The 25748-nt window shown below is 51.9% G+C and overlaps 1 protein-coding gene and 1 long non-coding RNA gene across 5 annotated transcripts in view; one reads left to right on the plus strand and one right to left on the minus strand.

Moving 5' to 3' along the window:
- Positions 1 to 552: 552 nt before the first annotated feature.
- Positions 553 to 25748, minus strand: part of Coro2b (coronin 2B) — a 111942-nt gene continuing 86746 nt past the window's right edge. For all 3 annotated transcript variants that reach the window (XM_006971453.4, XM_042281073.2, XM_076576442.1), the window contains exons 4-12: positions 14165 to 14314; positions 13060 to 13224; positions 12057 to 12173; positions 10875 to 10979; positions 9869 to 9965; positions 8458 to 8570; positions 8078 to 8168; positions 7759 to 7898; positions 553 to 2490 (exon numbers count right to left, since the gene is read on the minus strand). In XM_006971453.4, the coding sequence (XP_006971515.2) occupies positions 2359 to 2490; positions 7759 to 7898; positions 8078 to 8168; positions 8458 to 8570; positions 9869 to 9965; positions 10875 to 10979; positions 12057 to 12173; positions 13060 to 13224; positions 14165 to 14314 (1110 nt within the window). In that variant the 3' untranslated portion in view covers positions 553 to 2358. The remainder of the gene's footprint in view (positions 2491 to 7758; positions 7899 to 8077; positions 8169 to 8457; positions 8571 to 9868; positions 9966 to 10874; positions 10980 to 12056; positions 12174 to 13059; positions 13225 to 14164; positions 14315 to 25748) is intronic.
- LOC121830875 (uncharacterized) lies at positions 19414 to 25181 on the plus strand. 2 transcript variants are annotated; one of them, XR_006074163.2, is made up of 4 exons: positions 19414 to 19542; positions 21252 to 21365; positions 23083 to 23166; positions 24189 to 25181. It is a non-coding gene; the product is annotated as an uncharacterized LOC121830875 (long non-coding RNA). The 2 variants fall into 2 exon arrangements; XR_013052771.1 differs by having other exon boundaries at positions 24260 to 25181.

The raw sequence follows: 25748 nt of genomic DNA on the forward strand, positions 1-25748 counted from the left end.
GCTGTAGGAAGTAGTTCAAAAAATTGTGATTTGTGATGTGTGTGTGTGTGTGTGTGTGTGTGTGTGTGTGTACAAGTGCACAAGAGTGCCATGTCAAATGTGTGGAGGTCAGAGGACAATTAGAGGGAGTCAGTTCTCTCCTCCTATGACTCAGGTTGTCAGGTTTGGTGGTGGGTCCCCTTTTCCTGCTGAACCATCTCACCAGCCCCGGAACACTAGTTCTGAATTGGGGGGTGATTCTGATACCCCCAGAGGTGCTGAGGAACATCAGGGGGCATTTTTGTCTGTCAACACCAGGTGGAAATTGCTGATGTTAGGCCAGGGACACTGGTGAGCACTCGTAGGTGTACAGGGCACCCCCCCCCATAGCAAAGCACTGTTGGTCCCACGATATCCAAAGTGCCAGATGAACGGAACATGGCAGGAGAACTGTACAGAGGTAGCTGTCATCCCAGAAAGACAAAGGAGCCATGAGTGTGCAGCTAACCATAGAGACAAGGTGGTGACTAAATAGGGTCTCCCTGGGGCTAAATGACATGGCCATGCCTTGGCTTGATAAGTGAAAACATTTTATTTCAATTCTATCCTTGGGAGGCAGCATAAATAATCACAGAAGACCACAAAGGTCAATGGAGAGAAAGAAAGCTCCGGAAGTGTGGAGGAGGTGATGAGAGCTGGCAGTCTAGCTGTGGTGGTGCGGGAGGAGAAGCCGCTTCGGCAGGCTGGGAGCAGGAACCATCACTGGGTGGAGAGGAGAGGCCCTGAGACTGTGGAATCTTACCTTCCGGCTCCCCAGCAGGGCCTCTGGGGTTGGGAAGTTTTGCAGGGTGGCCACAGAAAGGGCAAGCAAGGAGTGTCCTTGTGTGTAGCAGATCCCAGGCCACGACAGAGATGCCCACATCTCCTCTGCCCAAGTGGCGGTGGCGGCGACTGTCATGACATCAGTGCTGCTGAGCTCCGTGTGGTAGGTGGGGAATGGGAAGAGGGAGGGGGGAGGAAATAAAGGAAGCCTGCAGAAGACCTGAGGGTGATGTAGCATCTCAGAGCGGCGTGCCTGAGGGCCACTTCCCTGTTTCTGTCACTGTAAAGTAGGGCAGATGCAAGAGCCGGTGAGATCCATGTGTCACAAAACTGGGTAAACGTCAAAGTGCTATGTGGATGGAGTGGCTGTGGTCGTTCTGCGTGTGTAAGGCTGAAAGTGGCTGAGAGAGCAGGGATGGAGTGGGAAGGGGAAGGCGGAGGGAGATACAGGCAGACGGCATCCCTGGAAGCCATCAGGCCCTTGCTCTGCCTGCCCTAGGGCCAAGCTCTACCCTTCTCAGCCTCAGCGTCCAGGAAGAGGCCTCATCTCAAATGGAGCCCCCTGGGAGATGGAGTGAGAGCAGAGTGCAGGCCAGGAGGGTCCAGGGGCACTGAGCGTGAGGGGCCGCAACCGGGCAGTATGGCGTGTTGGCACTACTGGTGTTGGGCAGAGAGTAGAAATGGCTTCCAGGTCTCATTCTGGGGGAGCCCACACAGGGGTTGGCATCTCAGTAGACAGAGAAAGGCCCTGGCCAGGGCGTCTGGATGCCAAGGGTACTTGGCCTGCTGCTGCCCCTCTGGGTGATTTTGAAAGTTGAAACCTGATGGTGACCCTCAGTTCTGTGACTTGACAAGTGGGGCCACCTAATCCCTACCCTGCCTGGATCACAAATGAAAAACGGGAAAGGGGTGTAAAGGAGCTTTGAAGAGAACCACGGGGAAGGCAAGGGGTCATTATGGCCTTGGACAGCGTCCTCTTCATCCCTGAAGACAAGGGGGGTCGGGGAGAGTTCAGAAAGAAAAGGACGGGCTGCCAGGTGCTCACCGCTGGGGGAGATGAGCAGGGCGTGCGGGGCCGCTGGGAGCAGAATGAGGTGGGAGGTGGGCAGGGCACTCACTCCACCCTCCATCCAGCCTCACTGTGCTTCAGAAGTGATGCTGAGACCGGGAGCAGCTAATCCCTGCGTAGGTAGGTCCTGGCAGCCCCTCTGCAGGGGGCAGATTCAAGTTCTAAGTCAGGCTGTAATCCTGCTCTCTCCGTCCCTTGGAGGGCATCCTGAAGGGAGCCAAGAGGAAGCCTGGCTCCCGGGGTTGCAGGGAGAGAGGCTGCCAGTCAAGGGTGGGCTTCTCCAGGAGAGGCAGGGGGACTGGTATTAGCATGAAGTCAGGAGGTCAAAGGTCAGCTTCCAGTTCTTGAGGTGGTAGGTAGGGTCTACCGGCCGGTCCCCAGCTCCAGTCCAGGCCCTGTCTCTGGGCTCAATAGATAAGGGGCAGTTTAGGGACCAGTAGAAACAACGGGGAGATTGGCTTGGAAGACAGCCCCCGGGGGGGGGGGGGCTAACAGTTCTTGGGGTTGTTGCGCAGGTTTTTCAGTTCCAGCTGGAGCTGACGGAGGCGTATGTCCTTCTGGGCCAGCTCCTCCTTCAACCTCCGGATCTCGTCCTGCTGCCTGAAGAACATCCTGAGGAGCTGGGGTGGAGCAAGGGGTGCAGGGAGAGAGCAGGTGAGGACTTGGGAGCACCAGGGCTCTCAGACATCCCGCCCCACCCAGGCCTGCCCTGCCCCGTTCACCTTCCGCATGCCTCCTGCCACCCTGGGACAGCCAGCCCAGTGCTCCCTACAACTGTGCTCCAGGCTCATCCCCCCAGAGCTCCTATCTACCCTGGAAGCGAGACGAGAAAGCCCACTGGCCAAGCAGACCTGCCCGAGGGAGGCCAGTTTCTGCCATCCCAAGCTTGCCCCTTGACGGGTCTGAACCCGAAGCCTTTGTTTGAGACAGGGTCTTACTCTGCAGCCCACTGTCATACAGCAGAGGCTGGCTTCGAACTCCTGACCCTCCTGCCTCCACTTCCCCTTCTTTTCTTTCTTCTCTCTTTTCCCTCCCTCCCTTCTTCTTGCCTTCCTTTTCTTCTTTCTTGTAGTTCAGGTTGGCTACATTCAAACTTGCTATGTGGTAGAGGATGGCTTGCCTTCCATGCACTCCTGCTTCTGCCTCCTGAGTGTGAGTGCTGGGGTTATAGAGAGAGGTATATACCACCCTGCCCAGGCTCTTAATGATTTTTTTTTTTTACCACGACTCCCAGCTTAGACTTTTTCTTTTTAAGACAAGGTCATAGCCAGCTGGCCTCAAACTCACTAAGTAGCTGAGCATGACCTTGAACTCAGGATCTTCCTGTCTCTTCCAGGTGCTAGGATTATAAGCTTGTGTCTCGGTTTTTGCAGTTGCAGTGTAGGGGGTGATTGAACCCAGGGCCTCAGGCAAGGCTTAGGTAAGCATTCTCCCAAGTGAGCTGCGTACTCAGTTCCTTTTCTCCTCTTGAGGAAACTGAGGGTACAGAATGGTGCTTAGCCTTGGCCACGGTGGCAATGGTGGTGGTGGCGGTGGCGGTGGTAGTGTGTGTATGTACAGAGCTCAGGACATGCTGGGAAAGTGCCGTACCACTGAGCGGTTGCCCTAGTCCTAGAATCTTGTTTAAAACATGAGACTGTGACTGTAATACCAAAGTCTGGGCAGTGGTTCAGTTCCTGGCAAACATGGATGGGCAAAGCATTGGTATTTTGGCAGCTCCTCATGCAGTCGACTCCCTGGATCTACCAGATTCTCGTGGCTTCAGTGAAATATTCTAACAGACGCCCACAAAACAATGAGTGGGAAGCAGGCTGCTGGGGAGCCCCTGCACTTGAGCACGCCATGAGGAACAGCCAGTAAGCTGCATTTCCCCATGGTCTCTGCTTCTGTTCCTGCTTCTAAGTTCCTGCCTTGAAGTTCTGCCCTGACTTCCCCCAGCCATGGCATGTGATGTAGAAGTGGAAGTTGAATCAACTCATTCCTCTCCAACTCACTTTTGGACACAGTGACTTATCAGAGCCATGGAAAGCGAACTAGGACTCCACAGCCACTGTGGTGTGAGACTCCAGCATGAATTCCATTTGATACTGCATGTAGTTTTGTCATTTAATTACATATAATGTACATTGATGAGATGAGTACAAAGAATTGCCATTTCTATATAAAAAAAAAAAAACAAGTATAAAGTCTTGCTAAAGTCGATGCTTAAACAATTGGGGCAGAATACAGAGTAAGGTTGATGTAACCATGGAGACGGTTTATAGTGGCCTTCCAACTATATGCACTTGTCAAAAATCACAGACCTGAGGCTTAGGGTGGAGCTCACTAGGTAGAGCACTTGCCCAGCATGCACACAGCTTTGGGTTTGATACCCAGCACCGTATAAATCAGATGTGGAGTCACATGCCTAAAATCACAGCAACCAAGAGACAGAGAAGGATGAGAACTTCCAGATGACCCTTGGCTAAACAGTGAGTTTGAGGGCAGCCAGAGCTACAGGAAACCCTGTCACAAAATGAAACAAGACACCCTCATATAGATACATATCAAAGAGTGAATTGTCTGCCTCATCGTACCTGCCTCAAAAGTAGTTTGGGGGCCAGTGGTGGAGCACTTGTAATCCCAGGGCTGGCTGAGGCGGGAGGATGGAGAGTTGGAGCTTGGCCTGGGTTGTTCAAGGAGATCCCTTCTCTGAACTATTGAACGAGTGCATATAGTTTATGTTTCGAACAAAAGTCAATGGTTTAAAGAATTCACCACTTACTTGGTCATGGTGGTGCAAGCCTTTAATCCCAGCTCTCAGGAGGTAGAGGCAGGCAGATCTCTCAGAGTTCAAGACCAGCCTGGTCTACATGGTGAGTTCCAGGAAAGCCAAGGCTATACAGAGAAGTCTTGTCTCAAACAAACAAACAAGCAAGCAAACAAACAAGAATGCCTCACTTCTATGATTCCCTTTTTTCATTGATTTTCCTTGTTTTAAAATTAATTAATTAATAATGTTATTGGGTGGGGGTTGCTGAGGCAGGGTCCCATTATATATAGCACAGGCTAGCCTGGGATTTGAGCTACTCCTGCCTAAACCCCTTGAGTGCTGGGACTACAGGCTTGTAGCCCAGGCTAGCTTTGAACTCAAGTCAGTCCCACTGCCTTGTCCTCCCAACTTCTGGTATTACATGCATGCACCACCATGCCCACTTCAAAACATGGCTTTTGGGGTACAGTTCACAGACCCTCACACCCACACATTTTCAGTAAAGTTACTGAGATATCCAACCATGTGCCTTCCCTCCCTCCCTCTCTTTTTCTCTCCCTCCCTCTCTCTCTTTCTCCCTCTCTTTGTCCTGTTTTTGAGATAGAGTCTTATTCTGTAGCCTAGTCTGGCCCAGAATTCACTCTGTAGTCCAGGCTGATCTCAAACTCATGGCAATCCTCCTGCCTCAGCTTCTTGAGTGCTGGTATTTCAAGCACGTACCAGCACGCCCTGCTTACGAGTTATCTCCTTGTCCTTACTTAGGTCTCCATGTTTTCCTTTCATGCCTCTCTTTCTTGTTGGTTGCTTCCGAGCTTTTGGAATGACTACAGCCATAGGTAAAGGCGGATCTGCAGGGCCTGACTTACTTCTTCCCAAGATGGGAGAGGCACAGCTTTGCTACGGGAGGATAGTGGACTCTGCCTCACCTGAGCAGAGAACCTGTGAATGTTTCCCCCGTCCTCAGTTCCATCCAGATGGACATCCTGGTAGCTGAATGTCACTCCATTAATCCCCTCTAGCCTTCCCTCTCCACCCTCGGGGCTGAGACAGAGCTCCACCGCTCACTGCTGCTCACCTGGGCAATCTCAGCAACCCATGTTTCTACCTCCAAAAGGCAGAGTACTTAACGTTTTAAAAACCGAATATTAAATATAAACGAAACTAGGAAACGTAGCACCAGGAACTCCCCAGTACCTCATCCAGCTTCACCCCTGCTCCAACTCTCTACCACTGTCCTGCGCTGCCCTCCTCCTGGAGGTTATTTTGAAAAGAACCCTGTTTATCACAGGACTTCATCCATTCTAGAAATCTCCCACAGTGGCACACGACCCCACATCCCTCTCTCCCCCTCTCCCAGGTATCTAGCTCAGGCTGGCTTGTACCTCAACAGCACTCGGATTATAGGTGTCTATCACCACGCCAGTTTATATGGTACTGGGTATTGAACCTGGGTCCCTGAGCATGCTGGACAAACATTTCACCCGCTCAGCCCCAGCCTCAGCCCACATAATCAGATTTCATGCCTGTGACCAAATGCCTGTCTAATTTTAAGGCAATCCCTGAGGTCGAGTGCAGTCTAACTTTTATTAATGGTGGTGACAGCCCACCTTTGTGGACCAGCAGCCTAGTCTAAGTTGTTATTCTCTTCCCTCGAGACTGAACTGGACCTAACAGTGTCAAGCAAACAGGAGCGATGATGTGTCTTCCCCGGATTAATTACAGAACTGTTTCGGCCTCCATCTTGGATTCTTCTTACTCTGCGGGAGGCTGGCTGCCAGGATGAAAGCTAGCATGCAGCGAAATCCACATGGCGAGGACAGTGAGGACTGAGGCCCTCAGCATGACAGCAGCCATGGGAACGAATATCCAAGCAGGTCCTCCCTTAGCCGGGGCCTGGCATGTGACTGTAGGCCCAGCTGATAGAACTGCAGCTCCATGAGTGACTCGAACCACAGGCACCCGCAGATGCTGTGAGCTGACAAACCTTTGTCAGGCATTGGGCTTTGAGTGCACCCTAGAGGATGGTGTGTTTTAACGCGGTTTCCGAGTTGGGGGAAAGGCTGTGTAACCTTTAGGAGGTGATGCCTCCCTGGATGAAGTAGGCCACTAGGGTGAGATTAGAAGTTTTATAGCCCCTGCTTCACTTCCTGTTCACTCTCTGCTTCCTGACTGTGGAGGTGATGTGGCCAGATGCCTCCCACTAATGCTGCCTGCCGTGACTTCCCTGCCATCATGGACTGTAGCCCCTCAAACTATAAGCCCAAGTAAACACTCTCCGCTTGCCCCTTCAGGTATTTTGGTCTCAACAATGAGAAAAGTAACTAATACATGGGGTGAAGTAAATGTGCTCTGGGGTAATTTATTACATAACAATACAGAGCCTAACACAGCCAGCCTCTTTGAGTACCTAGCATGAGCTGTGAAGACTACTGGGTACTTGTGCATGATCTCTTAAATGTCACAGCTGTTGGAAAAGTCAGGAAACTCATTCAGTTCCAGCCAGAAAATTGCAGAGCCAGTATTCACACACAGATGGGCCATACAACCAATCACTCTTCCAGCTGCATCAGGCCAAGGGCCTGGCACAGAGCAGGCATCCCCTAACTGCCAGCTGAGCTGAGCTCTGTTGGCATGTGGGCCTGGGGCTATAGACTGAATGGAGATGACTTCAGAGGGCATGGTCAAGAACGGCTCAGCTCCAGCTCTCCCAGAATGGGCTTGCGTCCCTTCTAGACGGTACAAAGAGCCTTTCATAGACCTCCAGCCTCTTCCACCGAGGCAGGAAACACCACAGACCATCAAGCAGGAAGGCAGGGCGGGCTCTGATGATGAGGCCTAGCTGGATCCTGTTTGTTGGTAATTTACAATCCTCATAACAACACCTGACAGTAGCACCCCATGGTGGACTCATGAGGAGATGTTCAACCCTCGTGTCGGTGAATTTGAGGTTGGAGGGGCACAGACCTTTCAGACTTCTCAGACTCTATTCACTGAGGTCAGAAGCAAAGCAAGCCAACCACACACTACTTACAGAATTTGCCACTGGAAGAAAAATGCCCCGGAATAGACCCGGCTTCCAAGTGGTAACAGGAAGGCCCGGCTCTTCCTGAGCTGCGGGAGACACCCTGCACCTTACCTCGTTTTCTGTCCTGGGTGGAACATTTTCTAATAAATCTATGCCATTCACGACAACACTCTTCTTTTCTCGGATGGGGGCCTTAAACACCACTTTTGAAGACTTCTTATAGCCTTCCTTCAAAGACATCAGCACAGGATCTAGGAAGGCAAGGGAGACAGAGTCATATAACAGGTCGGACTGTAGAGTGAGGGAGCCTCACTGCATTGAGCTGGCTGTGTGGGAGGGAGGGGACATCTGGACGGTGGGGGGGGGGTCATGCAGAGGAGGCTGGGTGAGGTAGGGAGGGCTCTTCTGTGGTGCCTGCCTGCTGAGGTACCTCGGTTGATGCCTCCCAGCCACTCATCTGGGGTCAGAGCTGGTTCCGTGCCTGGGGTCATGGGGTAAATGTCTTCTTGGTAGGAATCTGACTGCATGAAGGAGGAAGAAGAGAAAGGATATCTGGGGACTGCTGAGAAAGCCCTTGCCACCCAGCCAGGCACACCTCTGGGCTGTCACTGCCCTCCTCAGGCCTCCCATCTAGAAATGTCCCCTTTCATGCAAACCAACCATCCCCACCCGAGAGTGTCCTCCACCCTCTACCCCAGGTGGAGCCTGAATATTCTAGTCTGTGACACTTCTTTTATCTGGGTCCCTCTTGGCTTCTGGTTAGTGAGATTCAACATGGGGCCCTTTGTAGCCCAGCCCAACCCCACTCACCCTCCGGGGCACAATCATGGAGATAGGTTCAATCAGGCCCTTGAGTGTCACCAGCTTGTAGAAACGGAACACCTCACAGGCAGACACATCCAACCCATGCTTGGGCATGACGCCTACGGAGAGATGCATGACATTGTGGGGATCTCTCTGTCTCTGCTCACTGCCTGATGTTCTCAGGAAGAAAGCAGGGCAACGATCCATCCAGAGGACAGAGGGCGGCCATGATGTCTGGAGTCAGCCTTTGACTCTAGATGGTCACTAGTTTTTTGTGGGGGTGGGGTGGGGTGTGGGGGTGGCATGGGCAGAGTCAAGGTCACGAATCTCAGGCTGGCCTCAAACTCAACATATAAAGGTATAGCAAGGCTGCAGGGCCAGGACCTTCTGGGGTGACCTGTCTTCCCTAAGCCCTAGGTCTCAGTCTGCAGAGGACACAATGGAGGGCAAAGCCATCCCCCACTCATCCAGAGGTTTCAATACAGCCTAAGAGAGGGCGCCCGTTGTTTATCTCCTAGAACCAGCAGCACGTGTGTGTTTCCCTAGCCATGATGTCCCTAACAGCTTTATCTCCTGAACAGACGGAGGCGGGGCAGCACAGTGCTAAGCACTCAGCCTGGGGGTCCACAAACTGGGTTTGAACTGGCCCTCTTCTTCCACTCAGGAGTCCTCGGGTGAGTCACTAACTCTGAACTTTTTTGGTTCTTCGAGCAGAAACAGCCCTGTGTGAGGTCATCAGAGAGTGAGGCACAAAGATGATTGGCACTCGTCTGGCAGCATGCCAGGGGCAGGCAGCACACGCGTCTCTCCTGTAATGTGAGTGTGAGTGAGGGTCTAGGTCTTTCCCACTGGAGAGGAAGCTGCTCTTCCAAACAGAATTCTAGAATGCCCTCCCTCCCACGTAGCTCTCTTTCTCTCTTTTTCTTCACTGAGACAGGGTCTCGGTTCACAGCCCCTAATCTGACCTTGAACTTCACAGTCTTCTGCTCCCCTCTTTGAGTTCTGGGGTCCTGGGAAAATGGTGAACTTCTGCCTGCTCTGCTGGGCCTGGCCAGGGCTGCAGCTTGGGGCTGGAGTCCTGGTTTCCAAGCCACCGAGCCACCTCGTACCATGCGAGCCCCACTGTGGAGTGAGTCTCTCCATCGGCAGCTGGGGAAGAAGACACAGAGCCGGTGCCCTGCAGGCTGCTGCTGGGCAGAGATGGCCAAGCTAGTGCCTTGAGTGACAGCGGGCTACAGGGGCAGCTGACCAGCTGAAGCAGTATCTGTGGGTCCCATTCCCACCTGCCCTTTGGAGTCTGACTACTGTGTAAAAGGGAATATGATGCACAAGCCAACGCCATCTCCCGTTCCGCACAGAGCAGCCCTGCAGCCTCTTTGAATGCCGGGATCATAGCATGCCCCCTCTGGGTCCTTACCTAGGCCTTTCTGTGGGGCTGGGGAGCGGAACTCCATGAGGTAGCTCAGGTAGGGCTTCTCCGTGCTGATCTCATAGTACCGGATGTTTCCATCCCCCTGCGGGTAGCAGAGAGGCAATGAGGATGGAGGGCAGGGTCCAGCAAAGCCAGCCCCAGGGGGCTATGGAGAAGAGCTGCCTGTGTGCCTCAGAGGTGGCCGGGAGACCAAGGACCCACACCCCCCTCCCCACAGGAGGATCTGTGGGGACCAAGGAGACCTGCAGTTTAGACCTTGGTAGCTCTTCTGGAGGCAGGGGTGGAGGTGGGATGGTGTGTATGTGATATGTATGTATGTGTGCTCACGGTGTGTGTCTGTATGGTGTATGAGATCTGGGTGATATTGTGTGCAGTGTGTATGTGTGTGGCATGAGTACAGTATGGTATGTTTGTGTAGTGTGTATATGCTGGGATGTATAAGTTGGGATGTGTGGTACGCATGTGATATGGCATGTATGTAATGTATGTGTGGCTTGTGTGCACTGTGGTATGCATGCATGGTTTGTGTGACATGTACGTATGGTGTGGTGTGTAGCATATATTGTGGTATGTATGTACAGTACAGTCAGTATGTATGGAATGTATGTGGTAGGTACACTGTTATGTGCAGTGTGGTGTGTGGTGTGATATGTGTGGTGTGGTTGGTTTTATTGGGTACACACAGCCTTTCTGACGAGGTCATATTCAAAGACCTCCTGACAGGCGTTTCACCTTCTGCCCTTGGTCACTGTCTACGTGTCAGGGTTAGATCTTTATTCCTCCATGCCAGGTTGTCCTGTAAGGAGTTCTCAGTCACTGACACTTCAGGGAAAACGAGCGAGGTGTGGATGGAAGCCGTGGGAGCCGGGGCTGGGCGGGCTCATGGGAAGCCACAAAGGTTAGGTTCGTTTTCTTAGGGGTAAGGCAAGAGTGAAGGTCTAATGGGGACTGGAGCCCCCCACTAACTGGCAGCCCTCCCTCACCCCACTACCTTTCCAGCCAGGTAGAGCATGTGGGTGTCAGCATCATAGAACGGGAAGAGGAGGCCTGAGAGTCCATCAATCTCCTCCTCGATCATCGGCATGGACAGATCCTCCTGTGGGGAGGGGGGTGTGGGTCAGTCTGCATTTAGGAGGAGGGCACGTCTCCTTCCCACATCCCAACACAGCCCCTTCTTTTGAAGACTCCCCAAGATGCTGAAAAGACACGGGTTGGAAGGAAGGCCGCAAGTGTCTTGCAGGTGGGCAAGGCACTGTCTGGAAGCCTGTCTGGTCCCAGGCTCCATCTCCCGAGGTCTCTGTCCGATCCTTGCCGGTGATGCCATAAGAGGCTGGCTGTGCCAGCAGGGACCTGGCTTTCTGAGGACCCAGCTGGCCACTCCTGCTTCTCACCTCGTGGCCTTCCAGTCCACTCCCACTCTACCCATAGAACCCTGGGAAGCTCTGCTCAGGGCACAGCTAGGATGCGACTGGAAGGACCCGAGGAATGGCTTTCTGTCCTCTGTGTCGCCGAGAACAGAAAATGGGCCTGTCCTCAAGCCACACGGGGCTTTGGCATTCACTTCAGTGCTCAGCGCTGCCTTCCAGGCTGGTTGCTGGCCCATTAGACTGCTCTGGTGGAGGGGTAGGTGGGTGAGGGGACATGGGAGGGGGCTCCACAGGGGTGCTCACCGTCCTACAGACCCAGCTGGAGACCAGCCAAGCCTGCTGGATGGTGCAGCTGGAATATAGGCACGGATACATGCCCATGGGCATGGAGCTGGGGCAGTGGAGCTAAGCTGAGCTGTTTGTAATGGGAAAACGATGACTCAGTTGCTGGGGGGTTCTAGGGGCCCCAGAGGGTGGTCCGGGTACATATTTAGATGGATGCCCATGTCCAGGGGTTTGTGAGCACCATCTAAGCCTCACCTGAGGTGCCCTGTCCTGTCCACTCTCCACCCAGGATGGGCCAGGGTGAAGACTTTCGGAAGCACCACTTTCTTGGTCTCCTCCCCCACATGGGCTTCATCCCAGCCCTTTTCTAGTATATTCTCCGTCTACGTGCATGGAGGCCCCAGGCACCCAGACCACGGACTTCACTCTACCCTTGCCCCATCTGGAAAGCAGAGGTCCCGGGAGCTCAGATCTAGGCAGCCTGCCCCTCCTGGCCATCCTGCTGCATCCCAGCGGCTGACCTGGTCCCAGAGGGCGATCTGTCTCGTGTTCCACCTGGAGACCCCTGTCGTGAGGAGCCGCTTCATGTTGCCCAGGAACACTACCCGATTCACTCTGTGGTTTTTGCAGTTTGCTTCCTGGTGGGGACAGAGACCATAGGTGAGCCAGGACCCTCAACACGTGGTTCTGTAGAGAGCAGAATGGGATGGCAGTTCCCCTAAGAAACCCGTGGAATCAGGAAGCAAGGGTCCTGCATTATCCAGAGCAGCAGCCGGGAACAGGGAAGGACTGGGTTAACTTTCACTATCCCCCTCAGGGGACTGCGTCAAGAACTGTCACCATGGCATTTCTTTTAACCCACACAACATCTCCTGGAAAGAACCATCACATCCTCCTGTCTTTGTCTTCAGATGCTGGGATCCCGGGCATGTACTACCATGTGCATGGTGGGTAAGCTGTCTATCAACTGCTCCTTCTTAACCAAGTACTTCTCTGTCCCCTGTCCTGCCTATCCATATTTTCCATCTTCCAGAGCCGTACGGTTGCCATGTAGTGAGAACTCAAGAAACCGCCACTGGTTATTCCCAAATAGCACTCAGTGCTTTTAATCTGAGACTCGGGGACTAACCTCACCACCAGACTCCCCACGTGGAGCCATCTGTGGACCTGGACCCGTGTGCCATTTGCCCCAGGATCATTCTGTGCAGGTGGCTGGGCAGTGAGTCCAAAGTCCCCTCCCTCTGTACCCATGATGAGACTTGGTTAACTCCTGGGACTCAGGGCCACTTGAAGGCCCCTTGCAGCAGGCTGAAGAATCCCGTTAGGAGGAGTGGTCACTGTGCAGGAAAGAGCCCTCTGGTTCCTTTCTACCCACAACAAGTCAGAAGTCCTACAGGCTGAGAACGGCCCTACGCCGACAGGCTGACCAGCAGGTGTGGGTGAGGTGCATGAGCTCCAGCACAACCCCTTTCCCCTACAGACCCCCCAACACCTCCTCCCCGTCAACAAAATGTAGAGCTCCACCTGCAGCACCCGGCCGGAGCGGGGTTCAATCACGCGGAGCTTCTTATCTTTGCACGTGGTGGTGAGCAGGCTGCCGTCTGTGTTGAAGGACATGCAGAGGATCACGTCGGTGTGGCAGTCAATCATTTTCACTGGCTCGCCTATGTCCAGGTTCCAGATGAGGACCTGTGGAGGCAGATATGCGGGAGATAAAGTCGGCGGCGGCGGCGGCAGCGGCTGTGGTCCTGGGTGCCTGTCCTCCACCCACACCAACAGACCCTGGCCGGAGCTGCCTGCACATGGCCTGAACTATGCTGGGATGCAGGCACACTGTCAAGGGTTCTGTTCAGAGAGGCAGATGCAGCTCAACTACACCCCGCTGTTCGTCATCCCCCTGACAAGATCTATAAATCACCTAGACGACAAGGCTCTGGGCATGTCTGTGAGGGAGTTTTGGGACTGGGTTAGCTGAGGTGGGAAGCCCTTCCTCACATGGACAGCAGTTGAATAAAAAGCACCAGCATTCATCTCTCTGCTTCCTGACCACGGACGCAGTATGAGCAGTGGCCTCATGCTTCCGCTATCATGGCGGACTAGACCTTCCAACGGTGAGCCAAAACAATCCCTTCCTTAAATTGCTTCTTGTTAGGTATTTGGTCACAACAGCCAAAAAAATAACCAACGTATGTCCACTGATATCCCCCAACAGGTCCCCGTACCCAGTCTTGGTTTCTTCAAGAAACAAGGAGAGACATCCATGACGGGCTCCTGACAACTGGCGTGAACCGGTTTGGGGCTGCAGCCTCCCCTGTACTGCAGCGGGGGTTGCTCATTTTTTTCCTACCAGGATGCATGGTCATCTCTTGGTGAGGAAGTTACCGGGCAAAGGATACGGCCATTCTTTTCTAGTCCACAAAACTCCAGAGAAGACAGGAAAGATGCCTTAAGCCCCAAGGTCCCCCAGGAAGAAATTGTGCGCAGGAGATGCTCAATCTTATGCAGAGTGAATGAGTGATTGAAGGAACGGACCAATGCCAGTCAACATTTTTAGGCTATATCCCTTGCTCTCCCCAATCCCTCCTCACTGAGCCAGCTCTAGCCAGGCCGCCCCACACCCGAGTCCCACCTTGTAGTCATAGCCAGCACTGAACAGAATGTTGTTGGTCGTGGGGTGCCACTCAACCAGCCCCACACGCCGGCTGTGTCCGTGGAGCTCCAAGAGAGCCTCAGTCATGTTCCGCTTCAGCCCGCCCTCAGGAATCTCCCAGATCCGCACCTGCAGAGGAAAGAGTCTGGGCATCAGCTGGATGAGCCAGGGGAGGGAGGGCCACAGATGGTCCTGTTCCTAGGTTGCCGAGGGAGGTGCCTGCTGGTTCAGGGTAGTGGACAGAGACTTTGGGGGAGGGGGCTAGTGTTAGAGATGACAGAGAGCATCCTCGTTGGCCTCAGGTGTTCTCTTCTGCTGTGTCCTCAGACAACAAACATTGTTTTCACTTTTTTTTTTTTTTTGGACAAGATCTAACGTAGCTCGGGCTGGTCTCACTATGTATCTCACAATGACCTGAAGCTCCTGATCCTACCACCACCTCCAGAGTGTTGAGATTATAGCAGTGTGCCTAGTTTTTTTTACCACATCTGTTTTATGGGTTGCTGGGGATTGAACTCAGGGTCTCGTGCATGCCAGACAAGTACTCTACCAACAGAGCCACATCTCCAGCCCCCAGCATGCTGTCCTCCTGCCAAGCTCAGCCTGTCCCAGCAGCTTTTAGCAAGCGCCAAATTAAAAATCTGCCTTTGTTTTCCCCCAGCAACCACCCCCCCCCCAAAGAAAATCTGCCTCTCCTTCTTCTGCCTCAGCTCCTCTGTGTGTCCTTCATGGTGGGCCCCTTACTCTGTCCCTGATCCTGGATTGACATCTGGGCAGAGGGAGGTTCTGGTCTATGCTAGGAGATAATGGACTCAAGGGCAGAATCGTTGAGGTCAGTCTAGAGGTCAGGCCTAAGCCTGGATGATGGAGCTGCTGTTTGCAGTCTTGTGGATGCAAAAAAGCAGAAAAGGATGGTCTGTGGAGAGAAGGATGGGCCAAGAGTGGTCCAGGTGGAGAGCTCCAGAGAAGAGCACACACAGCTCCAGAGAGAGGCACTGGGCTGCAGACAGACCTTGCTTACTGATAACCACCCCAGTGGGCTTTGATGGCTCTATCCAAGCATGCTCTGGATCCTTGCCATGTCATCTGCAAGGCAGTGTGTGTGTGTTGGACGAGGATGAGGGTGGGGGGTGTCCTTGCCCTGCCTGGCCCACTGAGATGCAAAGTGAGACAGTGGTGGTAATGCTTATCAGCTATAAGGTGTTGTGTAGAGCTACAGAATTATGATGAGAAGTGGAGCCTGCCTCCCTCCCTTCCTCCCTCCCTCCCTCCCTCCCTCCCTTCTTCCTTCCTTCCTTCCTCCCTCCCTCCCTCCCTCCCTCCCTCCCTTCCTCCCTCCCTTCCTTCCTTCCTTCCTTCCTTCCTTCTTTCTCTCTTTTTCTTTCAGTGGTTCTGGGGTTTGAGCTCAGGACCTTGCCCAGACAGAATAACCATGCAGTTGTTCTTGTTTTTATCATTGTTGATATTATTTCCTAGAGATTAAGCAGCTGGAGAGGAAAGACCACCCATGACAACAACGCTGGGCACCTTTAGTTTTAATTTTTTTTTAATTTATGTATTCGTTGTGTGTGTGTGTGTGTTTATGTGTAGGTGTGTGTGTGTGTGTGTGTGTGTGTGTGTGTGTGTGTGTGATATGCTTGTGAGTATGGGCACACTTACGCCACAATGTGCCTGTGGAGATCAGAGGATAAATTTAGACAGTCATTTCTCTCCTTCACTGTGGGACCTGGGGATGGAACTCGGGTTCTTGGACTTGCTCAGCAAGTGTTTTTACTCAGTGATCCATCTCACTGGCCTTCAGATACCTCTAAAATAACTTCCTTTCAAAGCTTTGAGATATAATTTAAAGTTGACCATAGTAGGTAACTTGGAAAAAAATAGGCGGGGTGAGAGTCAGTGTTTGGCAAGACTTTGCTAGAATGCCTGGAAACTATGGGCATTGATGGTATCATAAGTTGGAGGGCCTCTTCTGATGCCACTTGGTAGTGGTTAGGAAGGGCCACCAAGACATATGATACTTTTAAATATTTTTTGAGGGGAATATATTAACATTTTAATGTAATTAACTTCAGGTTGGGCAAATACATACATATGTACATACATATACTGTACATTATTTTTTTATTTTGCTAATTAAAATTTTTAAAAAAATTAATTTCTTTATTTCTTTATTTTACATCCCAGCTGCAGTTCCCCCTCCCTCCTCTCAGTTCCTCCCCCGCAGCCCACTCTGTTCCCATCCCTAATCCACTTCTCTTCCATTTCTGATTAGGAAAGGACAGGTCTCCCCTGACCCAGAACATGACATATCAAGTTGCAGTAAGCATCTCCCCAAGTATTAAAGGCTTGGCAAGGTGACCCAGTATGAGAACAAATATTTTATTTTTTAAAATACATTTATTTTATTTTAAATTCTCTCTCCTCTCTCTCTCTCTCTCTCTCTCTCTCTCTCTCTCTCTCTCTCTCTCTCTCTCTCTCTCTCTCTCTCTCTCTCCCTGTGTCTGTGAATGTGTATCTATGTGTGTACGTAGGCATGTCTGTGTCTACGTAGGTATATGCCCTTGAGTGCAGTGCTCAGGGAGGCCAGAAGAAGGCACTGGATCACGCGGAACTTGACTTGCAGCACCTAATATGGGTGCTAGGAACCAAACTTGGATCCTCTGGAAGAGAAGTGAGAGCTTAATTAATCATTGGATCATTTCTCCAGCCCCTTCTGTGATTCTCTGCAATGTAGCATGGTGGTTTGAATGAGAATGTCCCCCATAGGCTCTGTGAACACCCCATCCCCAGCTGGTGATGCCATTTGGGGACGTTTAGGAGGCGTGGCCTTGTTGGAGGAAGTTTGTTATTGGAGGTAGGTTTTCAGTATCCAAAGACTCTCTCATCCAGTTGACTCTCTGCTTCGTGTTTATGGTAAAAGATATGAGCCCCCAGCTTCCGGCTGCTGCTGCCATGCCTCCCTGCCATGATGGACTCATCCCTTTGGAACCATAAGCCCAGATAAACTCTTTTATAAGTTGTCTTGGTTGTGGTACTTTCTCACAGCCACAGAAAAGTAACTGATATACCCAGGAAGGCATGCAAATATTCCCTGTGACATCACCTAGACACGATACAAGTGACTTAGTGGAACAACTCAATATATGATGTCATGCTAGCCATTTATTATAACCCTGAAGGCTAAACCATCACAGAAAGCATCTTAAAGGGAGCCAAAGGCAGACCCCAGTCCCAGGAGCAAGGCCAGAACTAAGGTGCTTGAAGGGAATGCCTTCACCAACTTTCTTGACCAATAGGGTACGACTTCCTCAGACTATGGAAACAAGGACCTCCCCTAGAAAGCCCCTATAACTCATCTATCAACTTGGTAAGAAAGAAAGCTTTTCCGTGGAGGACTTGAGACCACCATTCTCAGTTTAGGGAACACGTTTCCTCACTGGGACCCCTTGGTGGTTCTAGCTCTTCAGTAAAGCCCTGTGCCCACCACCACGTGCAAGTGTGCAGGAGTGACTGAAAGGGACCCAGTGGGACCCACTACTGTCTCCTAACAAGCCTGCACAAGGACTTGGGGATGGGGAGTAGTTTAGAAAAAATGGGGACAGAGAAGTCAGGGTGATGACTAGGAAGACACGCATTCCTTTTGTCCCCAAAATGTACTACAGGAAGGTAACTCTTGAACTGAGACAACTAATGCTTGGACTAGACATGGGTAAAACACACACACACACACACACACACACACACACACACACACACACACACACACATTCTTCTTTTGTCTCCAAAGGCTACTATTATGCATGTTCCTTAGCTTATTTTGTTGTTGTTTTCATGTGATTTTAAATAGTGAGTGTCTTTGCATACCGCTATGCACAGATATACTGAAAGGACCAAGCAGACCCTCATAACAGGCTGCTCAGTCTTCTCTCAGTTCATGGGTCAATGTGAGCATGTTAGGCCAGCCAGCCTCCATGGCCGTTCAAGGACAGAGCCTGGGACTTGTCCAGGCCTGCCCAAAAATGATAACTGTAACCCCCAACCAGTAAATTCAAAGGTTACACACCCTCACCCAATCATATGATGCAAAGGCTTGTACCACCTGCTTTTTTGGTTTTTCCTTTTAAAAATCCCTCATTTTGAGAGATCAGGGCTGTCCTCCTCCACCCACTGTGTCCGAGTGTTGTACACGAACCAAGCCTGGGCTTGCTTGTTATCAATAAACCCCTGTGTGTTTTGCATCAAATATTGGCTCTGTGGTGGTCTTGCTCGGGGGTCTCGTAACACGGGCACAACAATACCATACATACACTATATGTATAGGTATATATATACATGTGTGTGTGTGTGTGTGTGTGTGTGTGTATAATGTGAATGCATACATATATACACGTTCTTTTGTGTGTGTTCATGCATGCTGAGGCCGAAAGTTGAGGTATGGCCTCTGCCCGGGGGTCCAACCCCACTCACTAGCTGAGTGACACTGGGTGAGCCATTAACCCCTCAGAGGCTCTGGCTCTTAGTCTAGAAAATAAAGAGACCCATGTGCCTTGCAGAGGCTTGTGGGTTCAGAGTCATGCAAATTGATGTGTTAAAGGGGTAACATAAGGGAGGTGGAACCCCATCTCCAGCCCCTGGGAAGGATCTAAGTCTGAGAGAGAGAGCAAGAGAGAGAGAGCGAGAGAGAGAGAGAGAGAGAGAGAGAGAGAGAGAGAGAGAGAGAGAGAGAGAGAGAGAGAGAGGACACCAGCAATTGTTAAATGTAGGATCTCAAGGGGGACCAGGGAGAATGAATACCGAAATGAGAGGTATCCTTTTTTGATACCTGGCAGTTCCCCTCCTGGGCCCAGCTTTCTCATCTACATATTAAGCCCAGTTAGTTGATCTCCCAGACTTCACTGACATTGCTGTGTGAACACCTGTGGGAAGGAACCACTCAGCTTGACCCACAGCAAAAAGTTGGCACCAGATACTTTAAAAAGCTGAAGAGGAGCTGCTGTTCACAGTGGGCTTAAAACACCCAGAAGGGAACTCTGGTCCCTTAGAATGCATGGAATTTGCTGGAAACAAAGTGTATCTGGGATGTGGGAGGAACACTGTGGTTCTGCCCAGAGGGTGTGCTGGGATCTTACTTCAATAAAACAGGAAGCCCAAGAGTCTGCCAAACAGGATTTGGGGAAGGAAGGGGTGGAGAGAAGTGCTTCTCCAGCAAGCCAGCTGTGCCCCTGACAGTCCCCTTCCAGCCCAGAGCCAGGGTCTGGTCACATTCAGTCACATTTAATCCATTAGCTAAGGGGAGGGGGTGTCCTGGCTTCCAGGAGCTCAGAGTCTTCTGCAAGACAACAGATGTGTGCGTTAAGGTGAGTGCAAGGTCAGCATTAGGGACAGTAGATAAAGCCTCCAAACCAGTGTGGGGACAGGGCAGCTAGCCAACAAAGCTGGGCCGTGTGCTCTCACGGGCTCCCTGCAAATCCAGGCTCTGACCTCAGCCACTGTGTAGTCTGTGGCCAAGTTTCTTAGATTTTCTGAACACTTTCCCTCAGCTGAAGGGCAGCTCTGCCTGTGCCAATGTTTCTCATCTACAGAACTGGATATGTACCTTCCCGGGAAGACGACCATTGGCTAATTTTATGTCAGCTTGACACAAGCTAGCCTCGTTTTAGAAGAGGGAACTGCTGTTGAGAAAATGCACCCACCAGACCGGCCCACAGTGCATTGTCTGGATTGATGATGGATGTGAGAGGGTACAGCCTGCTGTAGGTGGTACCACCCCTGGGCTGGTGGTCCTGGGTGCTATAAGAAAGCAGGCTGAGCAAGCCATGGAGAGCAAGCCAGTAAGGAGCACTTCTCCATGGCATCTGAATCAGCTCTTGCCTCCAGGTTCCTGCCCTGAGTTCCTGTCCTGACTGTCTTGGATGATGGACTGTGATGTGGAAGTATAATATGAATAAATCCTTTCCTCCCCAAATTTCTTTCAGTAATGGTGTTTCATCACAGCAAGAAAAACCTAACTAAGCCAATGACTATGGATTTACAATACTTAGTTAAGTAATGTTCATGTAAAATTAAGGATCATAGACAACTTTTCTATAATTTATTTTTATTTTATGTGCATTGATGTTTTGCCTGCATATGTGTCTGTGAGAGGGTGTCAGAAGCCCTGGAACTGGAGTTACAGACAGGTGTGAGCTGTCATGTGGGTGCTGGGAGTTGAACCCAGGCCCTCTGGAAGAGCGGCCAGTGCTCCTAACTGCTGAGCCATCTCTCCAGCCCCCTATAGACAACTTTTCTATAGATCAAACTTTAGGTGTGACTCTTTTTTCTTTTCAAAACTAAATAGTCGGTTCTGGTGGCGCAGGCTGGTAGGATTTGCTGAAGGAGGCAGAGGCAGGAGGATCTCGAGTTCGAGGCCAGACTGGGATACATATTTTTGGGAGCTGTAGGAGTGGCTCAGAGGTTAAGAGCACTGACTGGTCTTCCAGAGGTCCTGAGTTCAATTCCCAGCAACCACATGCAACCATCTGTAAGGGGATCTGATGCCCTCTTCTGGTATGGGTGAAAACAAAGCACTCCTATACATAAAATAAACAAATATTTAAAAAACAAACAAACAAATGTGTTTGTGTGTGACTGTATGTGTGCATGTGTGTTTGTGCATGCCGATGCTTGTAGAGGCCAGAAGACAGCATTGGATCCCCTGGAGCTGGAGTTACAGGAGATCATGAGTCACCTGTCATGGGTGCAGGGTGCAAGAGCAGCAGGCACTCTTGGCCATGGGCCATCTCTTCAGCCCTTCTCTTCTTTCTTTCATTTTTGAGTTGGTGTTTTGAGACAGGGTCTCATATGGCCCAGGCTGCCCTTGAACTCACCATGTACCTGGGGATGACCTTGAACTCTGTTATCCTTCTACTTCTCAATGCTGAGATTGTAGGTATGATCTGCAGTGCCTGCCTTTTTATTTTATTATCAAAACCAAGGTGCGATGCCCACACCAGCCCACACCTACAGGGTCAGGATCATTGGTATCGCTGTCTTTGGCCTCTGTATCTTTTGTCCCTGCAATGTCTAGGTCTTCAGGAAAGCGACACACGCAGCCATGGCCTCCTGTGACAACAGCACCTCCTCTGGCTCTCTCCTGAAGGCCTGCCTGAGGCTGTTCCACAGTTAACTTGGCCTTTTAAAGGTAGGAGTACACTCTAAAACAACTATTAAAATTATGCACAGGCACACACACTGGGAACAAGGTGGTTTATCATCACTATCAAGTCTCAGGGCTGACTGTCATTATGTCCTGTGCTTTTGTTTTTAAAGTTGATTTTGTTTTGTGTGTGTCTGTGTACATGTGTGCAAGGGTTTTTAGTGGATTCTAGGGATTTGCACTCAGGTTCTCATGCTTGCACAGTAAGGGTTACTGCCCAGGGAGACATCTCCTGGCTCCCAAAAGGCCAGCCCTCTATCTGTCTATCTATCTATCTATCTATCTATCTATCTATCTATCTATCTATCTATCTATCTATCTATCTATCTACCTACGTATCCACCCACCCATCCATCCATCATCCATCCATCCATCTATCCATCTTTCTTGTTTTTCAAAACAGGGTTTCTCTGTATAACAGTCCTGGCTATCCTGGAACTTACTTTGTAGACCAGGCTGGCCTCACGGAGACCTACCTGCCCCTGCCTCCCGAGTGCTGAGATTCAAGACCACACTGGGCTTTGCACTTGCTGTTCTTCACAGGAAAGGTAGCACAGCATCTCTGTCAACATCGGTGTCAACATGTACAGTACTGTGGCATTACGGCGGTTACAGAGCCACCAGGCCATACGTAGCAGCTTCCTGTGGGCATGTCAGCTGCACTGTCCATTCTAATGGAAATGCCACTATGTACTTACCTCTCTTAGGGTGCAGAGACCACCCACTGATGCCCAGCTCTATGATGTAGGCCATTCTGCCTGCCTCCCCAGCAGGGAGAATGCTGCCTGGCACAGAATGGGAACCCAGGACATACTTCCTTCCTTCCTTCCTTCCTTCCTTCCTTCCTTCCTTCCTTCCTTCCTTCCTTCCTTCCTTCCTTCCTTCCTTCCTTCCTTGTAGTGGAGATTGAATGCAGGCCCTTAAGTCTGCTAGGCAAGTACTCTACCACTGAGCTCCTCCGGAGAGATATTAGCTTTGGGTTGTAGAGAACAGATGCGATGCGGTGGTAGGGTTTGAACAGAAGGTAAAAGAAAGACACCGAGCTTGGCCCACCAGGGAGAGGGATCTCCCTCTCGATGCTCGGCGACCCTCTTTTCTCTTGGGAATCTTCTCCCCTCTCCTTGAACTAACTCTTTCTCTCTGTCTCATGCTCTATCATCTCCCTCTGAGTACGGGGTGGGGTGGGGGTACCCCATGAAGGTCGGGGAGCTTGAGCCTTGGAAAGAAAGCTGTACTGCCCTTCTCTGCCTGCCAGCCAGCCAGCTGCCCTCCCTAGCTGCAGCAGCAGAAGCTATAAAAAGCACAGCCCTCCAACAATAGGTGACATCACCCAGCAGGCTGGTGAAAAGAGCTGGATTCTCTGCCAGATGCCAGGCAGAGTTATGGTCCCTTCCCTCCCCCAGGATGAGGCCTCTGGGGGAGAAGCTTCCTGAATCCTGCAGGGATGTAAGGGATAGACTACAAAAGACTCTCATGCCTTGGGGGAGGGGAATTGATCCCAAGGGACACAGCAATCCTGCCTGTGCTAAAGATTTCCCCAGGGAGAGGGATGGGGAGGAGCTGCTGGACTCTCCCTGTCTCCCAGTAGCATCCTCTGGATGTTTTGGGACCAGAGAACAATGAGGTTAGTGAGGGGTGGACACATACTTCCAGGGGAAAGGGCCAGGCCTGCAGCAAAGGCTTCTTTCTGAGATCCTTCCAGATGCCGTTCCCAGTCCTGCTAGGGGCCACTGTGTCTGGCATACCTGTGGACCTCCCAGACCCACCTCCGCATGTATGATGCACAGTAAGTTGACCCTTCAGGCTGGAATGGGTTGGCGGAGGAAGTCCAGAGAACTTAGAGCAGGAAGGCCTGTCAGAGACTCCTGACATTCTGGTTTCCAGGCCCAGATGGAGATGACTCTCTTGCATGGGCCACACAAAGAGGACACCAAGATGGAGTGTTCAATGGCTCCAGCCTGCCAGCCTGTTACGGTTGTGAGCCTCAGTTTCCTCCCCTGTAGAAACAGAGCCTTGGCAAGGTAGCAGGGCAGGAGTGTGGGGAGCTGATTAGGTTCCCCATGTAACCTTGGTTTCGGGGTTCAGTTCTCCAGGGGAGGGGAGCTTCACCCTAGGGCCTGTGGACTCCAAGGTCCTAAGCCCTGGACAGGTGTGGGCAGAAACCCGAGGGCTAAGGTGGGACTCAGAGCCTGGCTTCAGGAGCAGCTGGCCTGACAGCTGCCTAAAGCTTAGCTCCTCCCTGATCTCAGACTTAATCACCTGTCTAGATCAGCAGCCTGGGGGTGGGGGTGGGGGTGGGGGTGGGGGTGGGGGTGGGGCAGGGGGCTGTTCCTATTCTCGAGCTTGCTTTTTCCGCTCCCAGCCTTCCACCTCAGAGCTCCACCCCCCAGTGTGTGTATGTGTGTGTGTGTGTGTGTGTATATGTGTGTCTTTCTGTCTGTCTGCCTGTCCATCCTTCTCCCTGCTCATCCATGCTGTGTGCAAACCTCCATCCAGTTGGCTGGAGCTTCATGTTCTCCAAAAAAAAAAAAAAAAAAATGTGGCTGTGACCCCTTGAGGCTCCCCACCCCCACCCCCTGGATCCCAGAGGATGCTCAGTTGGCTTGGGAAGCTCAGGTATCACTTCTCACCCAGCCTTATCTATCCCAACCTCCCTTTGCAGCCTTCTTCCTTGCTCACCCCCCTGGTGACATCACCCACTCCACCATGCTGGAGGACCCTCCCTTTCTTAGGCACCCTGTGCACCTCCTCCAGGCTTGGGCCTGGGCCAGGGCTCTTCCTGGGGCTGCTTTAACCCTTTCTCTTCAGGTCAAAGTGTAATCATACCGGCAGGAGTGAAGATGCACTAAGGAAACACGTGGCCTCCTTTTTGTTACCAGACTGTCGAGACCATGGCCCCCAGGAAATTACAATTCCCGAAGGAATCTCACGCAGGGAGAAACAAGAGGCTGAATCCTGATGCCAGCCAGAGGCAAAGCCTGTCTCCAGGAAAGAGGTTTCGTACAGTTTCGGTACAGTTTCGGAAGCTCGTTTGGCCACCTTGAAGAAGAGACTGGAGCCCATCATTGGTGGGCCAGTGATAGATAGGGCTGTACCCCACCAGGAGCGCCTACTGGATAAATAATTTTCCAAATGACTCGCCTTTCTCTTTGCTTCACTATTACTTTGTCTGTTGAATTGGCCTATTGCGCATGGGTGGCCCAAGCTCTGGCCCTAACAAAATAACCCCGAGTCTTCCAGGTCCAGCCCTCCCAAGTCCGCTTTCCTGCATCTGGGTCATCATTAGTCCCTCCCTCTTCTCTGTGCCCACACTATTTGTGGAACTTCAGTGTAGCCCTGACTCATCTGCATGTGTCTTCTCTCCAGCTGGTGGGCCCTGCCTCCTTGTGGGGGCTGTTTGCTGAGCCAGACTGAGACAGCAAGTATCTGTGAGGTGCCAGGCGCAGGGCTAGGTATGGGCTTCCTCATACGCCTCCACTGATGGGGATAAGGGCCCTGTTACTAATGGCCTCTCAAATGAACAGAGCCAGGGCCCAGAGAGGTGAAGCCATATACCCTGGGCACCCTGCTTAGCTGTGGCCCTGAGGTCTCATTCCAAGGCCACCAGATCCTGTAGTCGAGTTCTCTTGGGACCTCAGGAGCTCATCAGGCCCAGTTTGTCAGTGGGTACCAATCATCCGGCTCCTGTAGCAGGACTGAGCCCTGAGCTTATGTGACTACACACCGTGGATGTCTTGTGCATCGGCTGCATCCAGGAGGATGAAGCAGCAATGGGTGGAAAAGGAGGCCAAGCTAGCACCAGGCAGGTCCATCTCACCTTGATGTAGGTGAAGGAATCTGTGACCCGAGGGAGACGGTAGTCCCAAGGGCTGGGGCCTGATCTGCCCCTCTCCAGACCCAGATGACCTGACTGTTTCTCCTTCCCAGCTGGGTCTTACACTGCCCTTTGTGTGCTACATCTTCCCTCAGCGGGGCCTGTCTTCCAGGGTGGCATGTCATGTGCCCCCCCAATACCACCACCAGAGTGCATGCAAAGAGCCCCACTTCTCAGAGTGCTTCCTGCTGGCTGGGAGTCACGTCGATCACACTTCAGCAGGCAGGGACAGAGCCAGATGCAAGCCCTGTCCTTCCAGGCTCCCTGGATGGGTAGCCATCTTGCCTGCCCTCCTTCCTCCTGAGCCCCCGAGCCTTTCTTGATCTGACCACAGTGTTCCCTGGACTCACCTGCTCCACCTGCCTTCTTCCCAGGCCAGGGAGCAGCCCACGATTTTCCCTGTCACATGTCCTGGCTCCACCACCTCCTGCCCACATGTCTGCAGCTCTACTCTTCCTGTGACCTGGCCCCTGCTAGCTGTCCCCCGGTCACTT

This window comes from Peromyscus maniculatus, chromosome 7 (genome assembly GCF_049852395.1).
Source record: "Peromyscus maniculatus bairdii isolate BWxNUB_F1_BW_parent chromosome 7, HU_Pman_BW_mat_3.1, whole genome shotgun sequence".
Classification (NCBI taxonomy): domain Eukaryota; kingdom Metazoa; phylum Chordata; class Mammalia; order Rodentia; family Cricetidae; genus Peromyscus; species Peromyscus maniculatus.